Here is a 20,449-nt window from a genome sequence, read left to right on the forward strand (position 1 = left end):
GGCGCTGGCAGCCGTTAAGGGGCGGTGTGGGGGGCGAGGGTCGCGCGGCGCTGGCGGCCGTTAAGGGGCGGTGTGGGGGGCGAGGGTCGCGCGGTGCTGGCGGCCGTTAAGAGGCGGCGTGGGGGGCGCGCGCGGCGCTGGAGGCCGTTAGGGGAGGGGGCGAGTGACACTAGTGACCGTTGGGGGCGRGGGGGGGAATGCCGGTCCTGCGGCCGCTTCGAAAAAGTTCGCGGTTCTGTCACACCTGAATGAGGCTGCTCTGCACCGCTGTCCAATAGGCGCCCAGAGAGGCCTCTCGTCATGGTTGCTAGGCAGATGGGCTTTCTCCCATCTGCAGTAGACCAATAGGGAGGCGCGGGGCCCYCTCTTTTCGACCAACGGGGAGCAGGAGTTTRGGAACAAAGCCTGTGGGCGTGGCCRTGGCGGCCGAGCGGCCAATGAGGGAGGCYCCGACGCTGTTTTGCCGCGAAATAGTCGCGTGGGCGCGCGGCGCCGTAAGAGCCGCCCCGCGGGGAGGGCGCGATGGCGGCGGCGCCGCTCTTGCGGCTCGGCCGGCTCCTGCCGCTCGGCCTGGGCCGCGGCGCGCAGCACCTGCTCTGTAGACGCCTCTCCACGCACATCTCTAATTGCGATTCCCAGGCCAATGCCGCTAAGAAGCCGAAGGCGGCGGAAGCCGAGCCGGGCCAGGCCTCGCCACTGAGCCCGGCGCAGCTGGAGCGGATCCGCAAGAACAAGGAGGCGGCTCTGCGGCGACTGKCCGAGCGGAACGTGCCCGCCGGCTTCGGGGAGAGCTGGAGGCGGCAGTTAGCCGATGAGTTCTCGAAGCCCTACTTCATGGAGGTGAGCGAGGGGTGCAGGCCTGGCGCGGTGGGGCTGCCGGCCGCCTGCGACGTTCCCGCGCGCAACCCGCCCATTCTCTCCCTCCCCTCCCCAGCTGATGGCGTTTGTAGCAGAAGAGAGGAAGCGGTACACAGTCTATCCTCCCCCGGAGCAGGTCTTCACCTGGACGCAGATGTGCGACATCAGAGATGTGAGTAGAGCCGCAGGTGCTGGGTGGAGATGGGAATGGTTGCTCGCTACCTTCTGCTTGCTTAAAAAAGGAAGCTCAGTTGCAAGGGTTAGTTGCACAGAGACACCTACTCAGTCTTAAGTGTCTGTCCCCTGTGATGCGGATGCTGTTGTTTCCCTTACATAGTCTGTAAATCCTGGCTCCTCTTTCTGTTATCGAAATGGCTTTATTGTTTTATTACCCTGATCAGAAGCGGTGTTTTCTTTAAAGTTTTATTTAGACTTTCGACCTTATTTCCTGTATCAGTAACTTTCTACAGTGCCTGACTCTGGGTCTGCTACATTTGAATTTCTCTTGCCTTTTCACATTCTGTAACAGACTAAAAAACGTATACCGTTGTGCTTAAGTTGGCCCCTTTTCTAATAAGCTCTGTTTGCAGTAATAATTATCACAAAGGAGGATATGGCATGAAAATAAAACCTGAGGAAGCTTCGTTGGAAGATGCTTTCACAAGCTGTTTTATTTGGACTCGTAGAAAACTCTGGTCTCTTGCACTCAAAATGTCTATGTATTCTTGGCAGCAAAGCTTGGTGATGTTAGTCCTTAGTCTTAGATAGGAACTGCATTCTTTAGCATGTATTTAAAGAGTTAAGTCAGTGATTTAATTTTATGTATGTGGTGGTATGGATTGTATGGATTTGTGTGTTTTTGGGAGCAGGGTTTTTGAAGAACCTTTGTGAGCCCTTTTTTGTTATATTTTAAGAATAATTCTGTTACAGTTGCTGCATTAGCAGTATTAACAAGGGTCTGGATCTGCTTTCAGGTAAAGGTTGTCATTTTGGGGCAAGATCCATATCATGGACCTAATCAAGCTCATGGGCTCTGTTTCAGTGTCCAGAAACCTGTTCCACCACCCCCCAGGTATGACTGCACTCAATTTGCAAAATTTGTTTATTTACTGAATTAAATTACTTGTAATTCTGTGTTATTTGTGGTTATGTGCCTGATAAAGGATAGGAAATGTGTTGTAACTATTGAATCTGAAGTTGTGTGTTCCTCAGAAAAACAGAACTATGAAAACACTGATAATTCTGTGTAGTTCAGTGATATTCTGACAAGCACACTGCATTTCAGTTGTGGCAATGAGGCTGTGGATTAACACTTCTAGCCAGGGACATAAAGAGGCCTTGTTGCCCTGCTTCTGCAAATGGCTTTGTTGTTAAAGAATTTGATGGAAATTAGTTTACTGTTTTTGTCCAGTGCAAGTGGCTGTGTTTGCTTTTATCCTTAAAGAAGCAAACTTCTAAGGGCACAGCTGTAGCTTTCATTGTCTGCAGTGAGTTTTTCATCTGAGCACTAATAGACATTTTGCAGGGTTAAAGTTTACTAGCCAACTGTCTGATTACATAGGTTTTGTTAAGTATCTAAATACTAGATCATTAGATTGTTCCAGAAAGCTAATTTAAAACCTATTGTTTGCAGTTTAGAAAATATTTACAAAGAACTATCTACTGATATTGAAGACTTCACACATCCTGGTCATGGAGATCTAACTGGCTGGGCCAAGCAAGGTAAGTTAGTGGAGAGTCTAGAAACATTTTCATTGTGGGCCATAAACAAGTCTATCTAGAAAATGGATTTATAGTTTAGAACAGTCTCTCTGTAAAAGTTAGTATTTATTCTGAGTGCCTATCACTTAGCAGTTACCTTAGAAAGGCAGTACTCCAATTACTTGATTATTTATGGGAGTGGCAGGGAAGCAAAGTGGAAGGAGATAACACTTGATTTTGTTTGTCCTTTATCCCTTTGTTTGATAGGTGTGCTCCTCCTCAATGCTGTCCTGACAGTGCGAGCTCACCAAGCTACCTCCCACAAGGAGAAAGGATGGGAACAATTCACAGATGTGGTAGTGTCTTGGTTAAACAAGAACTTGCATGGAGTTGTGTTCATGTTGTGGGGAGCATACGCGCAGAAAAAAGGCAGTTCCATTGACAGGGTACACATTACTCTTCTTTATTTCTCTTTTTTCCTTAAGTTAAAGTGTGGACACTAGAGGGCACTTTCCCTCTGGAGTTGGGGCCTTTTTCCTCCTCAGTTGAGATCTATTTGCCATCAAGTTTAATTACCCTTCTGTTTTAAGTTAGTCCTTACCACAATTAAGTAACAAAATTGGGAGAAAGTGTAATCTTCTGTTGTGAGAAAAGCCTCTAATTCATGATAGAACTGATATTTCTAGGAAATCTCCCATGAATAGATATAAAGTTGCTATTAGGATTATTACAATGATTTAGAAATGGCCTAGGTATTGCTGCTTCTTTAGAATAGTCCATCCTTCTGCTCTGTTCAGGAGGACTAAAAATCTGTGAGAGACTCTACCTGAGTTTTTTAGGCCTTCTTTATCAGTTTGATCACTGAGGAAATATAGAAAAGAAATTGTATCTACTTAGTACTAGAACCAGTGAACCTTGTCCAAGGAGCTGAAAGCATGCAAATCTAACGAGCTATTTCCTTTAACGTTTTACAGAAACGCCACCATGTTCTGCAGACAGTTCACCCTTCACCTCTGTCTGTGCAAAGGGGGTTTTTCGGCTGTCGGCATTTCTCTAAAACAAATGAGTTGCTGAAGAAATCTGGCAAGAAGCCCATTGACTGGAGAGCACTCTAAACTACAAGCATAAGCTTGAGAGTTTAATGATCAGAAATAGCCCCTGTTCAAAGGGTTGCCTTATTTCTGAAAAACGTCTGCTGACCTGAGAATCGTTCTTCGGATGTTGATCAAGTCAATGAAAAAATGACTTAAATTTCAGAGACAGTTGTTCTTCCCCTCTCTCTTCTCTCACTGTTTATACACATATATACATATATATATATATATATATATATGTATACATACAATGTGCCAGGTGTTTTTAAGAGCAAATTGGAATGTTGTATGGACTACTTTGTTACCACTCCTTGAACTGATCTTAGCATAGTGTGAAGCCAAGAAAGAAAAAAAAATCCATATTAATTTGTGCTCATTGTTGTAATGGGAATATATGTGAGTGCTCTTGTGAATGTATGTGAATTCTCATAGGTTAAGCTATTTGGTTTCTGTAAGTACCCTAATTTGCCTCCTCCCGCTCTTTTGCTTTGTGATGTGCGAATCTGGATTTTGTATTTGGTGGTGGTGGGGAATTGGAGGCACATGAGGGAAAGCTGAGGGGTTCCTTTTTGATTTTTAGCTTTTTTATTTTTTGCTACAGATGTAAGATTTTATTAGAAATACACTGGCCTCCTGTGGCTTTAGAGTCTGTACAGTGTGAGGAAGTTTGAGTGTATCTTTGCACTCTCTCAAAAGGTCAGGGTTAATCCTCTCAGCAGCTGAGGGGGAAATAATGACCAGCACTTTGGTTATGTTCTGAGCCTTGTTCCCAAAGGAAACATGACRCTTAGAGGAGAAACCCCAAAATATTAAACTGCTTGGTGGGTATCTTAATCACCTGGATGACGGGTGAGTTGTGATGACCACTAACTCTGAGGTGATCCTGTGTATAGTGCTAGTGAGTCTGGATCACTGAGTATTCTGCAGAAACAACGTACAAGGGCATAAGACAGGAAAGTGGTTTCATGCAAATAAGTTTTGTGCTGATGATGTTTTTTTCTGCAACTCTTGCTCTGTTCAGTACTTGCTGATGTCAAGGGAGATGCTTTGTTTAAGATTTGCTGGTTGATGGGCTTGAATATTTCAGTTTAAGATCTTGTGAATTACAATATGGAAGTGAAGATGCAGTGTGTCAGTGAAGAAAAGGATCTATTGAATACAGAGGTGGTTTTGTGCTTTGCTTTCATAGGAGCACAATGAGGTTTCTAGCCATTGTTGAAAATAACTATTACTACTTCTAGCATGAAAATAGATCTGACTTTTAATTTTGAATTTCCAGTCCATCTTTGAATTGTTACTTTCTTTCAWTGAAAGTGGTCTATTCTTTCTGAAGTTACATAACTTTTTATAGTAGATTCAAACATCTGAATATGCATATAAATCGTGTTTAGTAGGTAACACTAGTGCAAGTGGAGTTCTGCGCTTTCTTTGAATGTGTTTTTTTCCTCAAAACAGATTGTTTTTAAATAAAAATAACATTGTTTATGTTGTGCTGTGATCTTACTTAACTAGTAGGGAAAATGCAGTGACTGAGGGTGAGGTAAGGGGCCAGACTSTGCTCAGGGCTGCTGCCTGCATGTGTGTCTGGGCCTCCTCTCCCCTGGCCTGCGCCCTGCTCCCAGCCCTAGGGTGGATGCTGGGGGTGTGTGGTCCATGCGTCACTGGAGTGAGCTGCCAGCTCCCTGGGGAGATGCAACCTCAGGTGCAGCAAGGAGTTTCTCTTCCTTGGTGTCACCGTTGTTATTAACTTGCAAATACATTCCTCTGAAATGGCAACTTTTGTGATAATGTCTTGAATGCAGCATGAGCTGGTTGGAAGGTTTTAGTCAGGAAACTTCAGACCTGGAAAGGGATTGGAGCAARAGGAGCTCTAGGGAGCAAGTCTAGGACCTGTGGTCGTGTGCCTGCAGCAAACTCTGCTCTATCTCGTTGCACAGTCCAAGCTGTGGCTGTTTCCTTGCCTGATTTCTCCAAGAGATGGACAGAAAAGTAGGCTTTTATTTAAACAGATATATAAAAAAATGCTTTTTATATCATTTTTATTAGAAAGCTTCAGTGACCCCTGCTCTTAATGGGCATCCTTTTGCGGTGCCTTACCACTGTGCGAGCTGGCAGGGCATGCGGTGCCTGTGCCCTTGTCTCCTGGGTGCTCCCTGTGCCCCAGCAAGTTTGTGGCTGCGGGCTGGCCATGGCAGCCAGGGCTTGTGCCAGCTGCAYGGGCCTGACCCTTGTCCCATGTGGATCGGGTGCTCCCAGCATAGTGCCATGAGCCCTTGCTCGACTTGGGCCATTGCCCTGGCCCAGATGTTTTTCAGCCTTGTCTCTGACAGAAGTTTTTCCAGGCGAACTAGTGTGAGGCTATTTTTACTTTTGATCTTAATGTCACATGTAAGAAAGCAAATGTAAGGCAGTGAAACAGTCTGAAACATGACACCCTGCAGCRCAGTCGGGTGACGCTGGCTGTCACCTGCCCTGGCAGCCTTGGCAGGGGCTGAAAAGAGGCACTTTCTGCATGACACTGGCATGCTGTCCCCTGGGTTTCTTGCTGCAGGTGCTGGATACCTGGCACGATTCTGGGTTTCAGGCCAGCAGGGGTGTGCTGTTGTGCCAGATACATTCCCACACTGAGCACAGCCACGTCCATCTCATGTTTCCCAGCAGTTGTTCACTCCCTTCAGTCGTGCAATAGTTAAGTGTAAATACAATGCTTTTCTGTGGCAAAGATGGGTTAATCTGAAGTCTTTTTGTCCCAGGAACTGCTGCCAAATCCTGCCTCTAGCACTGCCAGTTCTGCCTGACAGTGCAGAAGAAAGGCAGTCGCTGGGAGCTCTGCGATGCAGGGCTGCTCCTTGCAGTGCGGGACACACAGCGGGGCTCCAGCAGGATGGTAAGTGGCCTGCGTGCGCTGGAAGTGATTCTGCTGTGCACAGAAATAAAGCTGCTGGTCAGAAGCTTGTGTCTGGCTGCCCGACGCTGAGGGACTCCTGATGAAATAGCAGAAAGCTAGGATGTCTGCAGGCACTGTAGCTGAGGAGGGCTTTTGTGTCCTAGGTCATTCAGAGAACCATAAAGACCAAGTGAATTGGGCAGAAAATGCCTCCTCTTAAGTAGGTCGTTATTGGTAACAACTATCCAAGTTCTGTTTATAGAAACAATTCTGAATGATTTCAGTGCTCTTTGGGCTTTTTTAAAGSCCAGATCTGATGTACTTAATATACTTAGGTTTTAAATTCATACTTTATTTTTATCTTRGTGCCCTTTGGCTGTTGTATTTAATACTTCCTTGGCTTTAGAGTGGGATTTTGTTTCTGTGTCTTAATGCTCAGCACCTGTAAATGCCTGTGTATGTACTTTGTAAAATGGGAGAATYCTCGTTAATTTTGTACTTAGGTAACACGTGGCACTTGCATCAAGAAACCAGGCTGTGCAGGGCTCTGCTAGGGCTGCAGTCTCCAAGGCAGGCTGTTTCCTGAGTGCCTGTGTGCAGACAAGAATAGTAAGCCAACAAAACGAGCATTTCTTCTAGAAGCGCTTGTTCAGCCAGAGAGGTTGTATGCTGACTGAGAGGGCTGCCTATCACCACGGCTGTTGGCCGGACATTCGCTTATGAGCTCCTCGAACAAGGGCAGGTCAGCAGGTTTCCTGGGCTCTTGGTCCTGTCCTGCCCCCCCCCCCCCTTTCTACGCAGGGTAGAAATGCACCTTGCGAGCAAGCAGAAGGGACGGGAAGTGAGAAGRGGTAGAGAAGAGCATGGCAGGGATGGTGGTAGCTTCCTTCCCCTTCTGGCAGTCACTTGAATTAACTATTTGTAGAGTTATATATTCAGTTTATGACTTTTCTATTTGTATGGGATCTTCCCAGCTTTGGAGCTGGCCTCAGAAATGCTGCTGGCATGTAACTGGGTTATCTGAGCATCCCCTGCACCTCCTCGCCATGTCTGGGGGGAGCTACCCCAGGTCAGAAGCAAAACACTGGCCTTTTTGTAGCACTTTCCCATGGCTGACATTGCCCTTTGGATAACAGCGAGAGGTGGTGTGCAGGGAGTGACTTGGGAAGGCTGCCAGCTCTCACAGAAGATGCAACTAGTGCGCTGATTTGAGTCCTTTTAGAGGCAATGACGGTCCTTGCAGGTGGCCTTCCCTGTTGCCTGGGATGTGACATAAGAGCATAAGTGTAATTTACCTGGGGAGCAGGAACTGCCTGTAACGGCAGCGTGGACGCGTGCCTGCTGCACTGCCAGAGACGTGAGGCTTTAGGGATGGGGCTGCTGCCACCTTGGTAGAAAAAGCTGCTGCTCTCCTGCACTAGCTCCACGGGAGGCGCTCGGGGCATATCTGTGCTCTGCGCGTGCCAAGTTTCTGTTTTTGGAAGTAAAAATAGCTCTGGCTGAGTGTTTTCAGTTTAGCTGTAATTCACYGCGGTGCCGAGAGACGGACTGAACAGAGAGGGATTTTGCTAGATTTTATGGGGCAAAGCAGCTGCGTAGATCGCTGTTCTCCCTGTGGGTGTCCGGGAAYGTGAGTGGGGAGCCCTGCTATCGCCCTGCCCTTCCCCCAGGTCTCCCGGAGCAGGGCAGGAGGCCTCCCAGCAGCCAGTCCCATCTGCCAGCTCTCTACGCTTGCTTTGCTGGTCCTCGTCCCTGGAGCTGCTGGTCCTCGCTGGGGGCTCTGTGTTTGGGGAGGAGCAAGGGTCCAGGCTTTTCCCAGCGTCTGGCTATAGCGCTTAGCAGGCAAAGCCAGGGAGAGCCCCATGGCTTGTGTGGGGAGCTGGAGYGCTGCCTGGCAGGCAGGAGGCTTTTGCTGTGACCCCCAGCTCTTCCCCTGCCAGCCTGCGGCCCTCTCTGAAGGCTCCTCAGAGACGAGCAGAAGTGAGCCGTTAGTACTGAACAAAGCAGATAATAAAGCAAAACAACACCACTTTACTAAYAGAGCATCTCTCTGTTCCAGGCTGTCTGAATGGTGCTGGTGACCTTGTTCTTTCTGAAACTGATGCTGTTCATTTGGTCCAAAATGGCAAACTCTCCGCCTGCAAACAAGGAGAGGTCTGAGCCTGATCTGCAGAGCCCGGCCGCACTGCTGACCACCGAGAGCCAGGAGCAGCCTGCAGGCCAGCAGCAAGATGGCTCGGAGATGCCGATCCTGTCAGCTGAGCCTTCGCTGGCCACCATCACTGACGATGCCTCCATGGCAGGCTCAGAGCAGCCAGGAGCCAGTTCCAGCCAGCAAATGTCTCCAGCCACCCCCGCGTCCCCTGGCCTGCCAGCGTCAGTGCTGGGCGCTCCATCAGATGGGTCAGGCAGGCCTCAGGTTCCCCTGTTTCCCCTAAACCCGCCGCTGCAGCTGAACAAGCCTACCAGGGAGGAACAGGAGCAAATCGCGGTGTATAATCCAGCAACGCTCAGACGACCAGCCTTGACCAAATTTGTGCTGGGCTCCTTCGACGACAACTCCTCCGACGATGAGGTTGTGGCCGGAGCCTTTAAAGTCACCAACCGGCGGAGCAGCCTGGCAGTCATGGGCAACGAGACCGCATCTCTGGCCTCTTCGATGGAGCTTTCTACTAGCATAAGGTAATGCAAGGTGCTGGGGCCAAGCAACYGAGCCACAGAAGGCTCAAAGTGAGAACAGTGCAAAAAATTGGAGCTTTGGGCAGATGTGGTGTGACACGTTTCTTGATGAGCTTTTCTTTTTGGCCACTTTGTTGTTATCCCAAGATCTGTGCTGGAGTAGGGCTCTGCTAACAAACATCTTGCTCCCTGGCCCCACTTCTGCCTCTGCCCACAGTTTTGGTGTTGTCAGAGCAGGCTCAGTCCTTTGAACATGCCTCTGAGCTCAAGATCTTATTGCAGCACTGCAACAGCTCTGAGAGGCTTTTGCTAGGATAGTGACCCTGCTTCTAAGCTAACCTGAGAGATCAGGGCCACCACCCGCAGGTGCTGCTTGCTGCTTCCATGACAAGCCTGTGAGTGTTGAGCACCCTCTGAATCAGAGGGGCCTGAACTGGGACTTGAGGCTCAGGAGTCCAGTTGCTAAGGTTTGGGAGCAAACATTGCACCTTGCACCCACGAATGTTATTAAACAGGCTCGTGTGAGATGCATATTGTCAGTTTTGACTCAAGGTGATTATCAAATAACTGTTGCTGCTTGAGCCGCAAACTGGCCTAGGCAGAAGGTTGCCTTCTCTTCTAGGTTGAGCAAAGACCGTGAACAGAGCAGTGCTGGCTGTGCAGTGATGTTAGGATGCTGCTCACTGGTTCAGTTACATTTCATGTTCTTTTCGTGCTCCTTTTTGATTTGCTGCATAAAAAACCCCTATGAAAGTAAGGTTAAAGCGACATCCTGGGAAGAGCAGACATGTCAGAGCAACTCTGTGCAACAGCAATGTCAAATGCACGAATCCACCAAGGAACATTAGTGGGAGGAGAGGTTGCTCTGTTCTAACACTTTTCAATATCAAAGAATGGGGTGAAAAGTGCTTTTTGTTTGCATGATACTCAACTACACACTGTTGCTAGCACTAACACCAAATGATTTCTGTTTTCTCGCACCTTCCTATTTCATTTTGCTTTTTCTCTTTACCCACATTGTATACCAGCACCGGGAAAGGCCGTCCCAGTGCATCAGCTGCAGCGTTGGCTGTCAGACGAGTGAGCGTGGACTGGGGTTTTCGTTGTGAGATAGGGTGGCTTTTTGCTGTGGATCTGTCGTGGTGGTGAGGCTGCAGAACACTCTGGGCTGTGCTGGGCGCTGCAGGTGTTTATTTGGTGGGACGAGAGCTTGCACGCATGATGAGGGTTGGTGGCTGCCTCCCTGGCTGGCTGGCACTCGGTTACTGGCCTTTGCTGGTAAGAAAAACTGCAGTTGAGGGCACCCATGTAGCAGGACCCAGATGACGGGTCTGTGGCCAAGTTTGGGCCCAAAGCACTGTGCGAGCCAGCACCCCTTCTTTGGCTGCGCATCGGGTGTCGCTAGGTCTGTTCCTACAAGTTAAACCGAGCCTTTTCACAGGGCTTGCGTGACCGGCACGAAGCGAGCGGCCTGCGGTGGGGGAAGGAGGGAGGCGATGCCCTCGGTTCTCGTCGTGAACACCACGATGCTGCACCTGYGTCTTCCCCGGGCAGCGGCTGGGGCTGCCTGCATTGCAGGGGGAGAACAACGCTAGCAAAAGGGCAGCAAGTGACGGCGGCTAGAATAACAAGTGAAACCTGCTGCATTCGCTCGCTCCCCTTGCTTGGATGTGTTTGCTCAGGTGCCCCTTGGACTGCAGCTGGGTGCCAAGGTCCGCTGAAAGCGCGGTGTCTGTGCGAGGGTCGCCTGGCGCCCTTTGGAGCCGAATCGCACCGGGGCACGGCGGTCCTCTCGCCCAGCTGCATCCRCCCCCGGCGACCCTGCCGTGGGGCAGGACGGCTTTGTTTCGGGAGGGAAGCGCATGATCGCTGAAATAAAGTTTCTGCGCTGCGCCGCATGGTGATGCTCAAGAGTTTGCCGTGATCCCTGGAGCTGCGGAGGAGGAAGGGAGCAAAGCCGAGGAGGAGGATGCAGCAGCGGGTGCCGCCAGGCGGGCTCCCCGGGCGGACCCCGCGTAGGCGCCGCGGGCACGGGGCCTCGCCGCGGCGCGGCACCCGCCAGGTTCGTGCGGGAGCGGAGGGAGGCCGGGCCGGGAGGCAGAGCATCCCGTGCTCGGAGGCAGTGGGCGCGGGTCCCCGGCATCCCTGCTGCCAGCCCTGCCTCCGCGGGGCCGGGCTCTGCTCTCTGGGGGYRAATGCTGCCGCACTTCTGCTCGGGYGCCTTGGAAGATGGAGCGGCCCCCGGATGAAGGGGTTGCGAGGTGTTTTGCAGTGTCATGTTTTCTCCTCCTCGGCTGGCAGCGAGCTATCTCTGTGGCTGATCTTGGTGTGGCGGGAGAGCAAGGCACTTAATGGTGTTCTTACTGCTGTGTTTAGAAAAGTGAAGCAGCAGCTGCCACCCTGTCCTTCCTCTGCCCTTGCAAATAGTAGGGATAAATTATTTAAAATGTGTGTGTGTGTGGGGGGGGGGTGAGTAGCTCTTTGGTCATTTTGCTAGGTGATGAGTCAAGGAAAAATGGATGATCTTCATTCTGTTGATAGCTTCATAGTCACTTTTGTCCAGCCTCAGTGCTGCCTGGGCTGCAGAGGGGTTTGCTGACTTAGACCTATTCTTGCTGAATTATGGAATCAATGCATTGGTGTTTTTTTGTTTTTGTCTCCTCTAGAAGCTATAGGAATGAGGGAGCAGTTTTTCCCATTGGCAGTGTCCAGGCTTCCAAAGCTACTCTTGGCTTTTGTTGTCAGACCTTGCTGCCCAGATTGACCTTAGTGAGCAAGAATAATACGTTAGGTCGTGTGTGTAAGGGAGATGGTAAGCTTCTAGCCTGCTGGTTTGCAAGAAAATCCTAAAATGTGAACACTAGTGGTTTAAATCCCAAGCAGGAAATGAAGAAGGATTTTGCTTGAGATTTTTAAGGCAACTCTGTTCCTATTTCCTTCTGAAGGCTGCCGACACGGCTGCAGCACCCGCGGTGCCTCTCCGGCTGCCGCGAGCCCTGTTGCCCGGCCTTCCTCCGCTCCCTGGCAGGAAATGGGGCTGCGGCTCTGGCACCAGTTGCACGTCCTGGCTTGGGGGCCGACCTCTCAGGAAGCGTCTGCTCTCGCTGTGCAGCAGCGTGCCTGCGTCCAGGCAGGCCCTGCAGGCCTCCACCAGCTCTGCTGCTGCGCCCCCGGGAGTTTTGGGGCAGCCTGGGGAAGAGCCCTGGTGTGCACCTTCCTCTCGTGCAGCTGGGCTGAGCCAAACTCCTGAGTTTTTGAGCAGCTGCAGCTTCTTGATGGCTGCTGTGAAAACCTGCAGATCCATCTGTCCCATGCCATCTCTGTTGTCCATTCTCCGTGCAGGGTTATGGTGCTCACAGGAGTTTGCATCCTCTCTATACTGCTCTGTACTTCCCTCTGCAACCTTTCTGATTGCAACAAACCCCCTTTCTCAGGAGCAGAGCTGTGATTGCACCCGGGGACATGGGTCCAGATTGCCTCCCGAGGTTGGAAAACCTCTGGGGCTTTCCCCTGCTGAGGCTTTCTGCCTGCCAGCTCGCTCCGGTCCCTGGCTGGTGCAGCAGCCAGCTCCGAGCTGGTATCACCTTGGCAGTGGGGCTGGCCGTCCCCGGGGCCGGGCCATGGGCAGGCACCTCAGGAATGTTCCCGTTTTGCTTTTGCGTGTTCGCTAGCATTTAGGCACAGTTGGCAACAATCATAAATAACTGGAACCAAAGTGTTGCTGCCCGGCTCCTCTTGGCTGCTCTCCTTCCACTGCGGGTAAAAATAAAAGACCTTTGACTGCAGGGCTGTGTCCTGAACCCAGACAGCCCATTCACTGCTGCTGAACAGACTCGGCCAAACGCTATGTCCTCATTTGCCTGAAAGTCTGGTAGTTTTAACGGACCRTGTTGCTAGCGATGCTTTTGTCAGATTTTCATTTGCGTTTTAATGCAGGAGGAATTTTTCTTCCATCGACATCTGAGCCTTGCCATTGCTAATGCAGTGTGTGCGCAGGTTGGGGATGGTGTGGCCTGTGTGGCTCTGGGGCTGCAGGAAGGTGCCTGGCTGAGCGATGCTGGGGGCATATTGGAAAAATAGCAGGAAAACTGGCTTCATTCAGTGTAGTGCTGCAGCTACGCAAAAGGTAGTGGGAGCATGTGGAAGGATTCTGACGTGTTTCCCATGAAGGCAAATGTGTCAAGTCCTGCTCATGTGAAATCTGAGCTGTGAGATTTCATTTTTCCCTTGTTTATTTTTAATAAGAAATGGGAGAATAATCAGAAGTTCAAAATCATTGGATCCTGTGGCTGAGCTATGAAGGGGATGTAAACCTTGTAATTAAAATAAAAAGTGGCTTAAAACTCTGGATAAGCTGCCTGGAAAGACTGCCTCAGGCTGCAGCAGGGAGACTTTGCAGCTGCCTGCGAGGGGCTGCCGGCGGTGCCAGGRCCGCCTGCCCGTGCTGCAATCCCCATGGTGAGGTTCGGCCCAAGAGTGGGGCAKGCGAGCGCTGGCTTAAATTGCTGCCTGACGTGCCCACCCCGGAGCCCCTGTCCGGAGCCCTTTGGAGTGGGGGGCTCCGGGGTGTCGCGGTGGTGCACGATGGGATTTGGCACAAGGATGAAGCTCCGGGTGCTGCGGGAGCACTATCGGGGCAGAAGCATGTAGGGGTGAGTCTGGCCAGCTGCATGTGCCCGGGAAACAATTTCGGAGCACGGTGCTGGCAGYGCGGGGTCCCTCCCTCGTGCAGCGCAGCCCCACCGGAGCGGGCCCACTTGTCCCCAGGGTCCAGGTTGGCCAGGAACAGTGGCTAGGCTCGTTACAGGCAATGTTTTCATCTAAGCACAAATTCCTGAGGCGGCTTTGGGAATGGTATGTGCCGTTCTGCGTGGGTCTGCCTTGCGGAGCGCAGCCTGCTCTCGTCTCCTGCCGGTCCCCCTGGTGCAAGGGGAGCCCCTGGCCGGGTGCCTCTGAGAGCAGCCGCTCGCGCGCCGGGACTGGGGACGGGGCACACGGGGCAGGGGGGATCCCGCTCCCCTTGGCCTCGCGCGGGCTCGGCTGCAGCAAAGGGGTGCTGGGGCGTTTAACCGTCCCTGACCGTTCTGTGGGAGCATCCGCTATCAGCGCTGTGTTTTGGCTTTCCCACTCCTTGGCCTTTGGAGCAGAGCGGTGGCATATTTCCAGCTTTAACTGAGCTGCGAATCGTTATCGGGACGGAAGCGGGCACGCGTTTGTTGTGCTGTGCACTAGCAGTGCTGTTCACTAGCAGCGCTGTGCCTGTGGTCGTGTGCACACACGCTTCCATGCACAGGCCAGAAGTCCKCAGCAGGTCTCTGCTCTCTGAAATGCAAACAGCAGGACTTTGGCACCTTGGGTTTTCAAACTGGCCTCTGGCTGCAAAACTGCCATTTGTCCCTGCTTTTGAATGAATGGGGACCTGCAGCTATAGCTGCTCAAAGTCTTCAGAGAGCCCCAGCACTTCTCCCAGGTATGGGGGCTTTTAACTGTGAAACACTCTGCTAATCCGGRACCACTTGTCCCATATAACTCGGTTGCAAATTTTTCCTCTGTGCTTTGTCTAGCGTTGTAGTAGGGTGTTAAGTGTCCCCAGAGAGATCCCAGTGCGTGATAGGGAGCCGGCAGCGAGGAAAGCAATCCTTGTGTTCCCTGGGTACGTCAGCAGGGCCAGGAGTCGCGATGGTTTTGCTGCTTGCGTGGGAAGAAACTGCAGGAGGGGCAAAGTCTTATCTCTGTTTTGTATTAAGTTCAGGGTTGTTAGATTGCAGAATTAATTCCTTCTTGAAAGCCCAAGCCTGCAGAAGCAAATGGGTTGCTTCTGATGAGTTGCTTCTTACATAGTTTGTGGCATTTCTGTATTTACTTAATGCTGTTTCTGTACCTGCCACAGGCCTAGCATGTCAGGGCTGCATCTGGTGAAGAAAGGCCGCGAACACAGGAAACTGGATCTGCAAAGGGACTTCACCGTTGCCTCGCCGGCAGAGTTTGTGACCCGCTTTGGGGGAAACCGTGTTTTTGAGAAGGTATCTTCACTGTGCAKGGCTGCTGGAGCTGACATGGTGCCTGTGGCCAGCAGCTGAGGCTGTTCTGCATGTTGCAGGACATTGTTAGTTCTTGTCGGGGCCTTTGAACAGGCCATAGGAGAATATTGGAGTACCTTGCTGATGCCTCCTCTGGGGTTTCTGTTTGCTGTCTTTCTTTCTCTGRCATCTCTATTCAAGCCTTTTTTTAGCTCCTGCTGTCCCGTCTCTGTCTTTGCTCGATGGGGTCCTTGCTTTTTGTGGCAATAACCTTGAACTTCCCRTGTCACCTGCCTCTGCTCCGTCTGGGATTGCCCACCCATGTGGGTGTGTGCTGCGTGCCCGTTCCCAGCCCCTTATCCCACTTCCAGAGCTTGTTCTCCCACCCCTACTGTTCCTCATGTGAGGTGTAAAAACAGAGAGCTCTGAGAAATGCTGCTTAATTCTCGTTTTGGATCGAGGGCAGACTTKCATGCCCAGTGCAGATCTGGAGGTTCTCTACAGACCCAACGGCCTTAGATGAACTTCACTGTGGAGTAACTGAGAGCAGATGTTTTTCTCTCTCTTTCACCTCTTTCTCTGATTTAAGAGAAGAGAAATTCAGAGAGGGAAACTCTCCTAATGCTGTTTTTGCACAGAGGTTTCCTGTAGCAATTTTGCATATCTGACACAAATGAAGGCCAAAGTCTAGTTCTTTGTTAGTTCTAGTGCCAGATATCAAAGTTTTTGTTAACGAGGCTCCTTCTGCTTTGCTGCAAAGAAGACAGGCAGTTGCAAAGCTCCTCTAATAATAATGCTTTTCTGCTTGTGTTAACTGACTCTATGTTGTTCCCAGCTGAAGCTGGCAGTTTTGATATATTTACTAGAGGTACTCAATACCTTGTTCAAAATACTGCCTCTTTACTGTTTGTTTCCAAGAATGGTAGGGCTGCATTCCCATCTCTTGCTCTTCAGCAGCAGAGAGAGGTTTCAGTCCTTGTGACCCTGTGTGTTTACGTATTTGACAGGCTGCATTTCCCTCCCGGATGTGTTTTCAGGTCCTGATTGCAAACAATGGCATTGCTGCCGTGAAGTGCATGCGCTCCATCCGCAGGTGGGCCTACGAGATGTTCCGAAATGAGCGTGCAATTAGGTTCGTTGTCATGGTTACCCCTGAAGATCTTAAGGCTAATGCAGGTAATTGCTAATTCCTAAAACCTTCTCAAACAGTGAYGTTCTCTGCCTGCCTTGGGAGTGAGCTGGGACAGCCCTTCTCTTCTCTTCGGGTTATTGCCTGGGAAGTGTGGTATTCTGCATAGCTGGTGTGTGGGYATTGCTGGTGTTCCCCGTGCTTTTCTGTAAGGACTGTGCAGCCAGACTTAGGAGTAAATAAACCTTCTCTTCTCTCTGGCCTCACTTACATGGAGGGGCTTTGGGAAGGGGGTGCAATCCATACTGGAGCCACCATTGGTGGTGATTGCAGCAGTAYTGGAGTTGAGGGCAGTCTCGGGTGCTGCCTGCCTCAGCGTTGCCGGCCGCGGGGTRTCCAGCTCAGCTGGGTCCCACCATCGCTGTGCCACATCTTTCAGAGTAYATCAAAATGGCTGATCACTATGTGCCTGTTCCCGGAGGAGCCAACAACAACAACTACGCCAATGTAGAGCTGATCGTGGACATTTCCAAACGAATCCCAGTCCAGGTAAAAGCTGTTCAGGAGCCCCTCACCTTTGCAGGTTGGACTGGCTGCCCTGAGCCTTTGCTCAAGTTGCCCTCGTGATTTATAGGATAACTAATCCCAAGGCCCAGCTCCCTCTGCTCAAAGAAACCGTGCATGATGTCAGGGCCAATGGGAGGGCAGCAGCCCGGGAGGTAACGGCTCACGCTGCTCCTTCTCTCGCGGCAGGCTGTGTGGGCTGGTTGGGGACATGCCTCGGAAAACCCCAAGTTGCCAGAGCTACTGCATAAAAATGGAATAGCTTTCTTAGGTAAGGACTCGCTTTCCTCCAGTTGCTGGAGGGAATAGTGTGCCTTGGGCTAGTGTGTGTTTGTGCACGTGCTCGGTCTCCAGGTGGCACCAGTTACCAGGCTGTGCAACGCTCACTTTGTGCATCTGCTCCCAGACTGGTTGCCTGGAGCTGTCCCAGGAGACCTGCTATTTTCTGAGTTCCCCCTGCAATGTGCATGCTGTTAGGCTGTTTACCGAGGAGCATAGGGTGGGAGCACACCTTGGGTGCTGTCTGGTTAGGGAACATCCTGATCTCTTTGGAGAAAGGCTGTGAGCTCTACCCTAAAGCAGGCAGTGGGTTCCTGGGRGGATGGCCCTGAGCTACTGCTGTTTGCATGAGGACTGTCCTCATTGCTGGCTGCTGGCTCTCTGGAGAGTGTTTCTGTACCTTTCTCGAGGCATCGACCACATCCAYATGTTCAAGATGGGCCAGCTGGCCCCTTTCTAACCCTCTTCCTTCCTTGTTTGAAGGCCCCCCGAGTGATGCCATGTGGGCACTGGGGGACAAAATTGCCTCCACGATTGTGGCCCAGACGGTCCAGATTCCCACGCTGCCATGGAGTGGGAGCGGTGAGTGCCTCCACCCCCAGCCCCACAGCTCCTCGTGTGCCACCTGGCCTGCATGCCTCTTATCCTCTCACTGAACCCTGTGTGCCTGCTTCTCTTTTTCCCAAAAACCAAACACTGGGGCCAGGGTCCTGCTGGCAGGGCTGGGGCTCTGCTGGCTTGTGTGCTAGCAGGWGCTGGAGCAGGCAATGGATGTCAGGGACTGCGCTGTAGCTGGGCTGCTGCTGGTTTGGGCAGCAGCTGGTTCACAGAGGCACAGATCTAGGGGAAATTGTGTCTATGCCCATATGGGCTCCCCAGCCCACCTGCTCCTGGCTGTGGCCATGGCCATGGCAGTGCCACCCTGGTGTTGACTGCAGCCCCTGGCTGTGTCTGCAGGTCTGGTGGCCAAGTGGTCAGAGGAGCAGCAGCAGGAGCAGCGGATGATCAGCATCCCCCTTGAGACATATGCGCAGGGCTGCGTGAAGGACGTGGAGGAAGGCCTGGAAGTAAGGCTGAGCCTGTGGGTCTTGTACTCTGTTATTTCTCTTTGGAGCCCACCCAGGATGGGGCTGGTCCCTTTTGGGATCCCAGCATGTGGGACAGTGGTGCCAAGGGTGTTTTAGCAGCAGTTTGTTCCTCCCCAGTGAGTCTCTCCCAACTGGATGCAGTTCAAGTTCTAGTGCTTGTCACACTCTCTGCAGATACTCACAGTATTCCCAATAGGGATAGGACTGGTGTAATCTGGGAAATAAGATTTTCTGCAGCTGGCTACCCTCCAGTCCCACCTCTGTTGCTGGCACATTCCTGCTCAGGGATGCACTGAGCTGGGGAAAGGTGGACCGAGCTGCTGTTGGGACTGTGGGTTGAGGTTGGGAGCTTTTTGCCTGTTCCAGTCCTGGCCTCTTGTCCCTCTCAGGTTGCCAAGAGGATTGGCTACCCAGTGATGATCAAGGCATCAGAAGGCGGTGGGGGCAAAGGGATCCGAAAAGTAGAGGCTGCAGAAGAATTTAGTGCCTGCTTCAGGCAGGTAGGTGGTGGCTGGGGAACGCCCCATCCCCTTGGCTGAGCCAGAGCAGGCTCTTCATCCCATCTCATGGGCTCGTTCCTGTCTCACGTCCTTCCYGCTACGATGTGGCTGCCTTGGGCTGAGAACAGCTCTGTCTTGGCTTCCTGCAGAGGACAAGAGGCTCCTGCCTCTGCCCTGGGATGAATTTTGGAGAGTGATGCTGGAGCATGAGCTCTCTCCTATGCGGCAGGTGCAGGCAGAGGCACCCGGGTCTCCCATCTTCCTGATGAAGCTGGCGCAGCATGCGCGGCATCTGGAGGTGCAGGTCCTGGCTGACGAATATGGGAATGCCATCTCTCTGTTCAGCCGTGACTGCTCTATCCAGCGCCGGCACCAAAAGATCATCGAGGAGGCGCCCACCACGATTGCAGCTCCGTCCGTCATCGAGGTGATGGAGAAGGTGGGTGTCCGAGGTCTTCTGGTGGCATGAGGCAGCTTGGAAAAAAGGCACTGGATTTTTAGTGAAAAACTGGCCTATTTCTTGCTGGGTTTACTGTGGTTTTTAGCACCTGAGGCTCCTAAGGAAGGGGACAGGAAAATAGAGGCTCTGCTCTGGACAACAGGATAGAAAAACCACTAGGACAGGCTGTTGTGTATGTGTATCCCTTACATTTCTGCAAGTGTTAAGACCTCACTGTAGGTGACTTTGTCCCTCCTTGTGTGGTGTTCCCATCCTGCCAGGTGGCTGCCGGGAAGGGAAAGACTCTGAGCTGAGCGGGGATCCCCCAGGCCTGCTTGGCTGTGTGACCATGTTGGTGCAATGTTCCTCCCTTTCTCCCTTCCCCTGCCCTCGAAATGTCCATTTGCCCTGTCCCATGATACTGCTGCTGTTTTGCTCAGGAAGACCCTGACTCTGAAGTCATGCCCTTCGCATGTGGCGAATTCRGGGGTGCCAGCATTACTCAGAGCACGACTTTGTGTTCTGTTTGCAGTGTGCGGTCCGCCTGGCCCAGATGGTGGGCTACGTGAGTGCTGGCACAGTCGAATACCTCTACAGCAAAGATGAGAGCTTCYATTTCCTGGAGCTGAATCCACGCTTGCAGGTCGAACACCCCTGCACAGAAATGATTGCTGATGTGAACCTTCCAGCTGCCCAGCTACAGGTAGTGGGATGACGCCACCACGCATTGCTGTTGCTTTGGTTCATAAGCTGCTACAGCACATAGATGACTCTGCAGGAGTCAAATATGCAGCTTAGGAAAAGGTGCTATGTTGGCAGCCTGACAGAGGAAAGCTTTTCCCATTTTCTGTGTATAACATGCACTCAAAAGCAATATAGCACCCCTCTYCTTAGTCTCTGGCTCCTTACTTGGAGGAACTGTCACAGCAGTGCTGCTATTCCTGTTGGTTTTCATTCAAGCTATCTACTGCTGTTGCCTGACTGTAATTTTGATGCTAAGTTCTGCTTGTTACTTGTGCAGATTGCAATGGGCATCCCCTTGCACAGGATAAAAGACATCAGAGTACTGTATGGCGAGAGTCCATGGGGTGATACRCCCATCTGCTTTAACAGCCCTACCAATACTCCCGTGCCTAGAGGCCATGTGATTGCCGCTCGGATCACCAGCGAGAACCCTGAGGAGGTGAGCTGAGGAGGGGTTTGCTCTTGTG

General features: G+C 51.5%; 2 protein-coding genes across 5 annotated transcripts in view; both read left to right on the forward strand.

The window, feature by feature from the left end:
* Window positions 1-345: 345 nt before the first annotated feature.
* UNG (uracil DNA glycosylase) lies at window positions 346-5,142 on the forward strand. Its single transcript, XM_085313497.1, has 6 exons — window positions 346-840; window positions 935-1,030; window positions 1,833-1,930; window positions 2,492-2,580; window positions 2,827-3,005; window positions 3,534-5,142. Exons 1-6 carry the CDS (start codon window positions 523-525, stop codon window positions 3,672-3,674), a joined length of 921 nt encoding a protein of 306 aa, XP_085169623.1. The 5' UTR covers window positions 346-522; the 3' UTR covers window positions 3,675-5,142.
* Window positions 5,143-6,461: 1,319 nt separating this feature from the next.
* The window catches only part of ACACB (acetyl-CoA carboxylase beta), a 35,624-nt gene continuing 21,636 nt past the window's right edge, over window positions 6,462-20,449 (forward strand). For all 4 annotated transcript variants that reach the window (XM_085313499.1, XM_085313498.1, XM_085313500.1 and 1 more), the window contains exons 1-12: window positions 6,462-6,540; window positions 8,600-9,222; window positions 15,110-15,242; window positions 16,277-16,415; window positions 16,808-16,917; window positions 17,122-17,203; window positions 17,695-17,793; window positions 18,169-18,278; window positions 18,689-18,799; window positions 19,029-19,238; window positions 19,771-19,941; window positions 20,260-20,421. In XM_085313499.1, the coding sequence (XP_085169625.1) occupies window positions 8,609-9,222; window positions 15,110-15,242; window positions 16,277-16,415; window positions 16,808-16,917; window positions 17,122-17,203; window positions 17,695-17,793; window positions 18,169-18,278; window positions 18,689-18,799; window positions 19,029-19,238; window positions 19,771-19,941; window positions 20,260-20,421 (1,941 nt within the window). In that variant the 5' untranslated portion in view covers window positions 6,462-6,540; window positions 8,600-8,608. The remainder of the gene's footprint in view (window positions 6,541-8,599; window positions 9,223-15,109; window positions 15,243-16,276; window positions 16,416-16,807; window positions 16,918-17,121; window positions 17,204-17,694; window positions 17,794-18,168; window positions 18,279-18,688; window positions 18,800-19,028; window positions 19,239-19,770; window positions 19,942-20,259; window positions 20,422-20,449) is intronic.

Source organism: Rhea americana, unplaced genomic scaffold (assembly GCF_003343005.1).
Source record: "Rhea americana isolate MKP2758 unplaced genomic scaffold, rheAme1 scaffold_389, whole genome shotgun sequence".
Lineage (NCBI taxonomy): Eukaryota > Metazoa > Chordata > Aves > Rheiformes > Rheidae > Rhea > Rhea americana.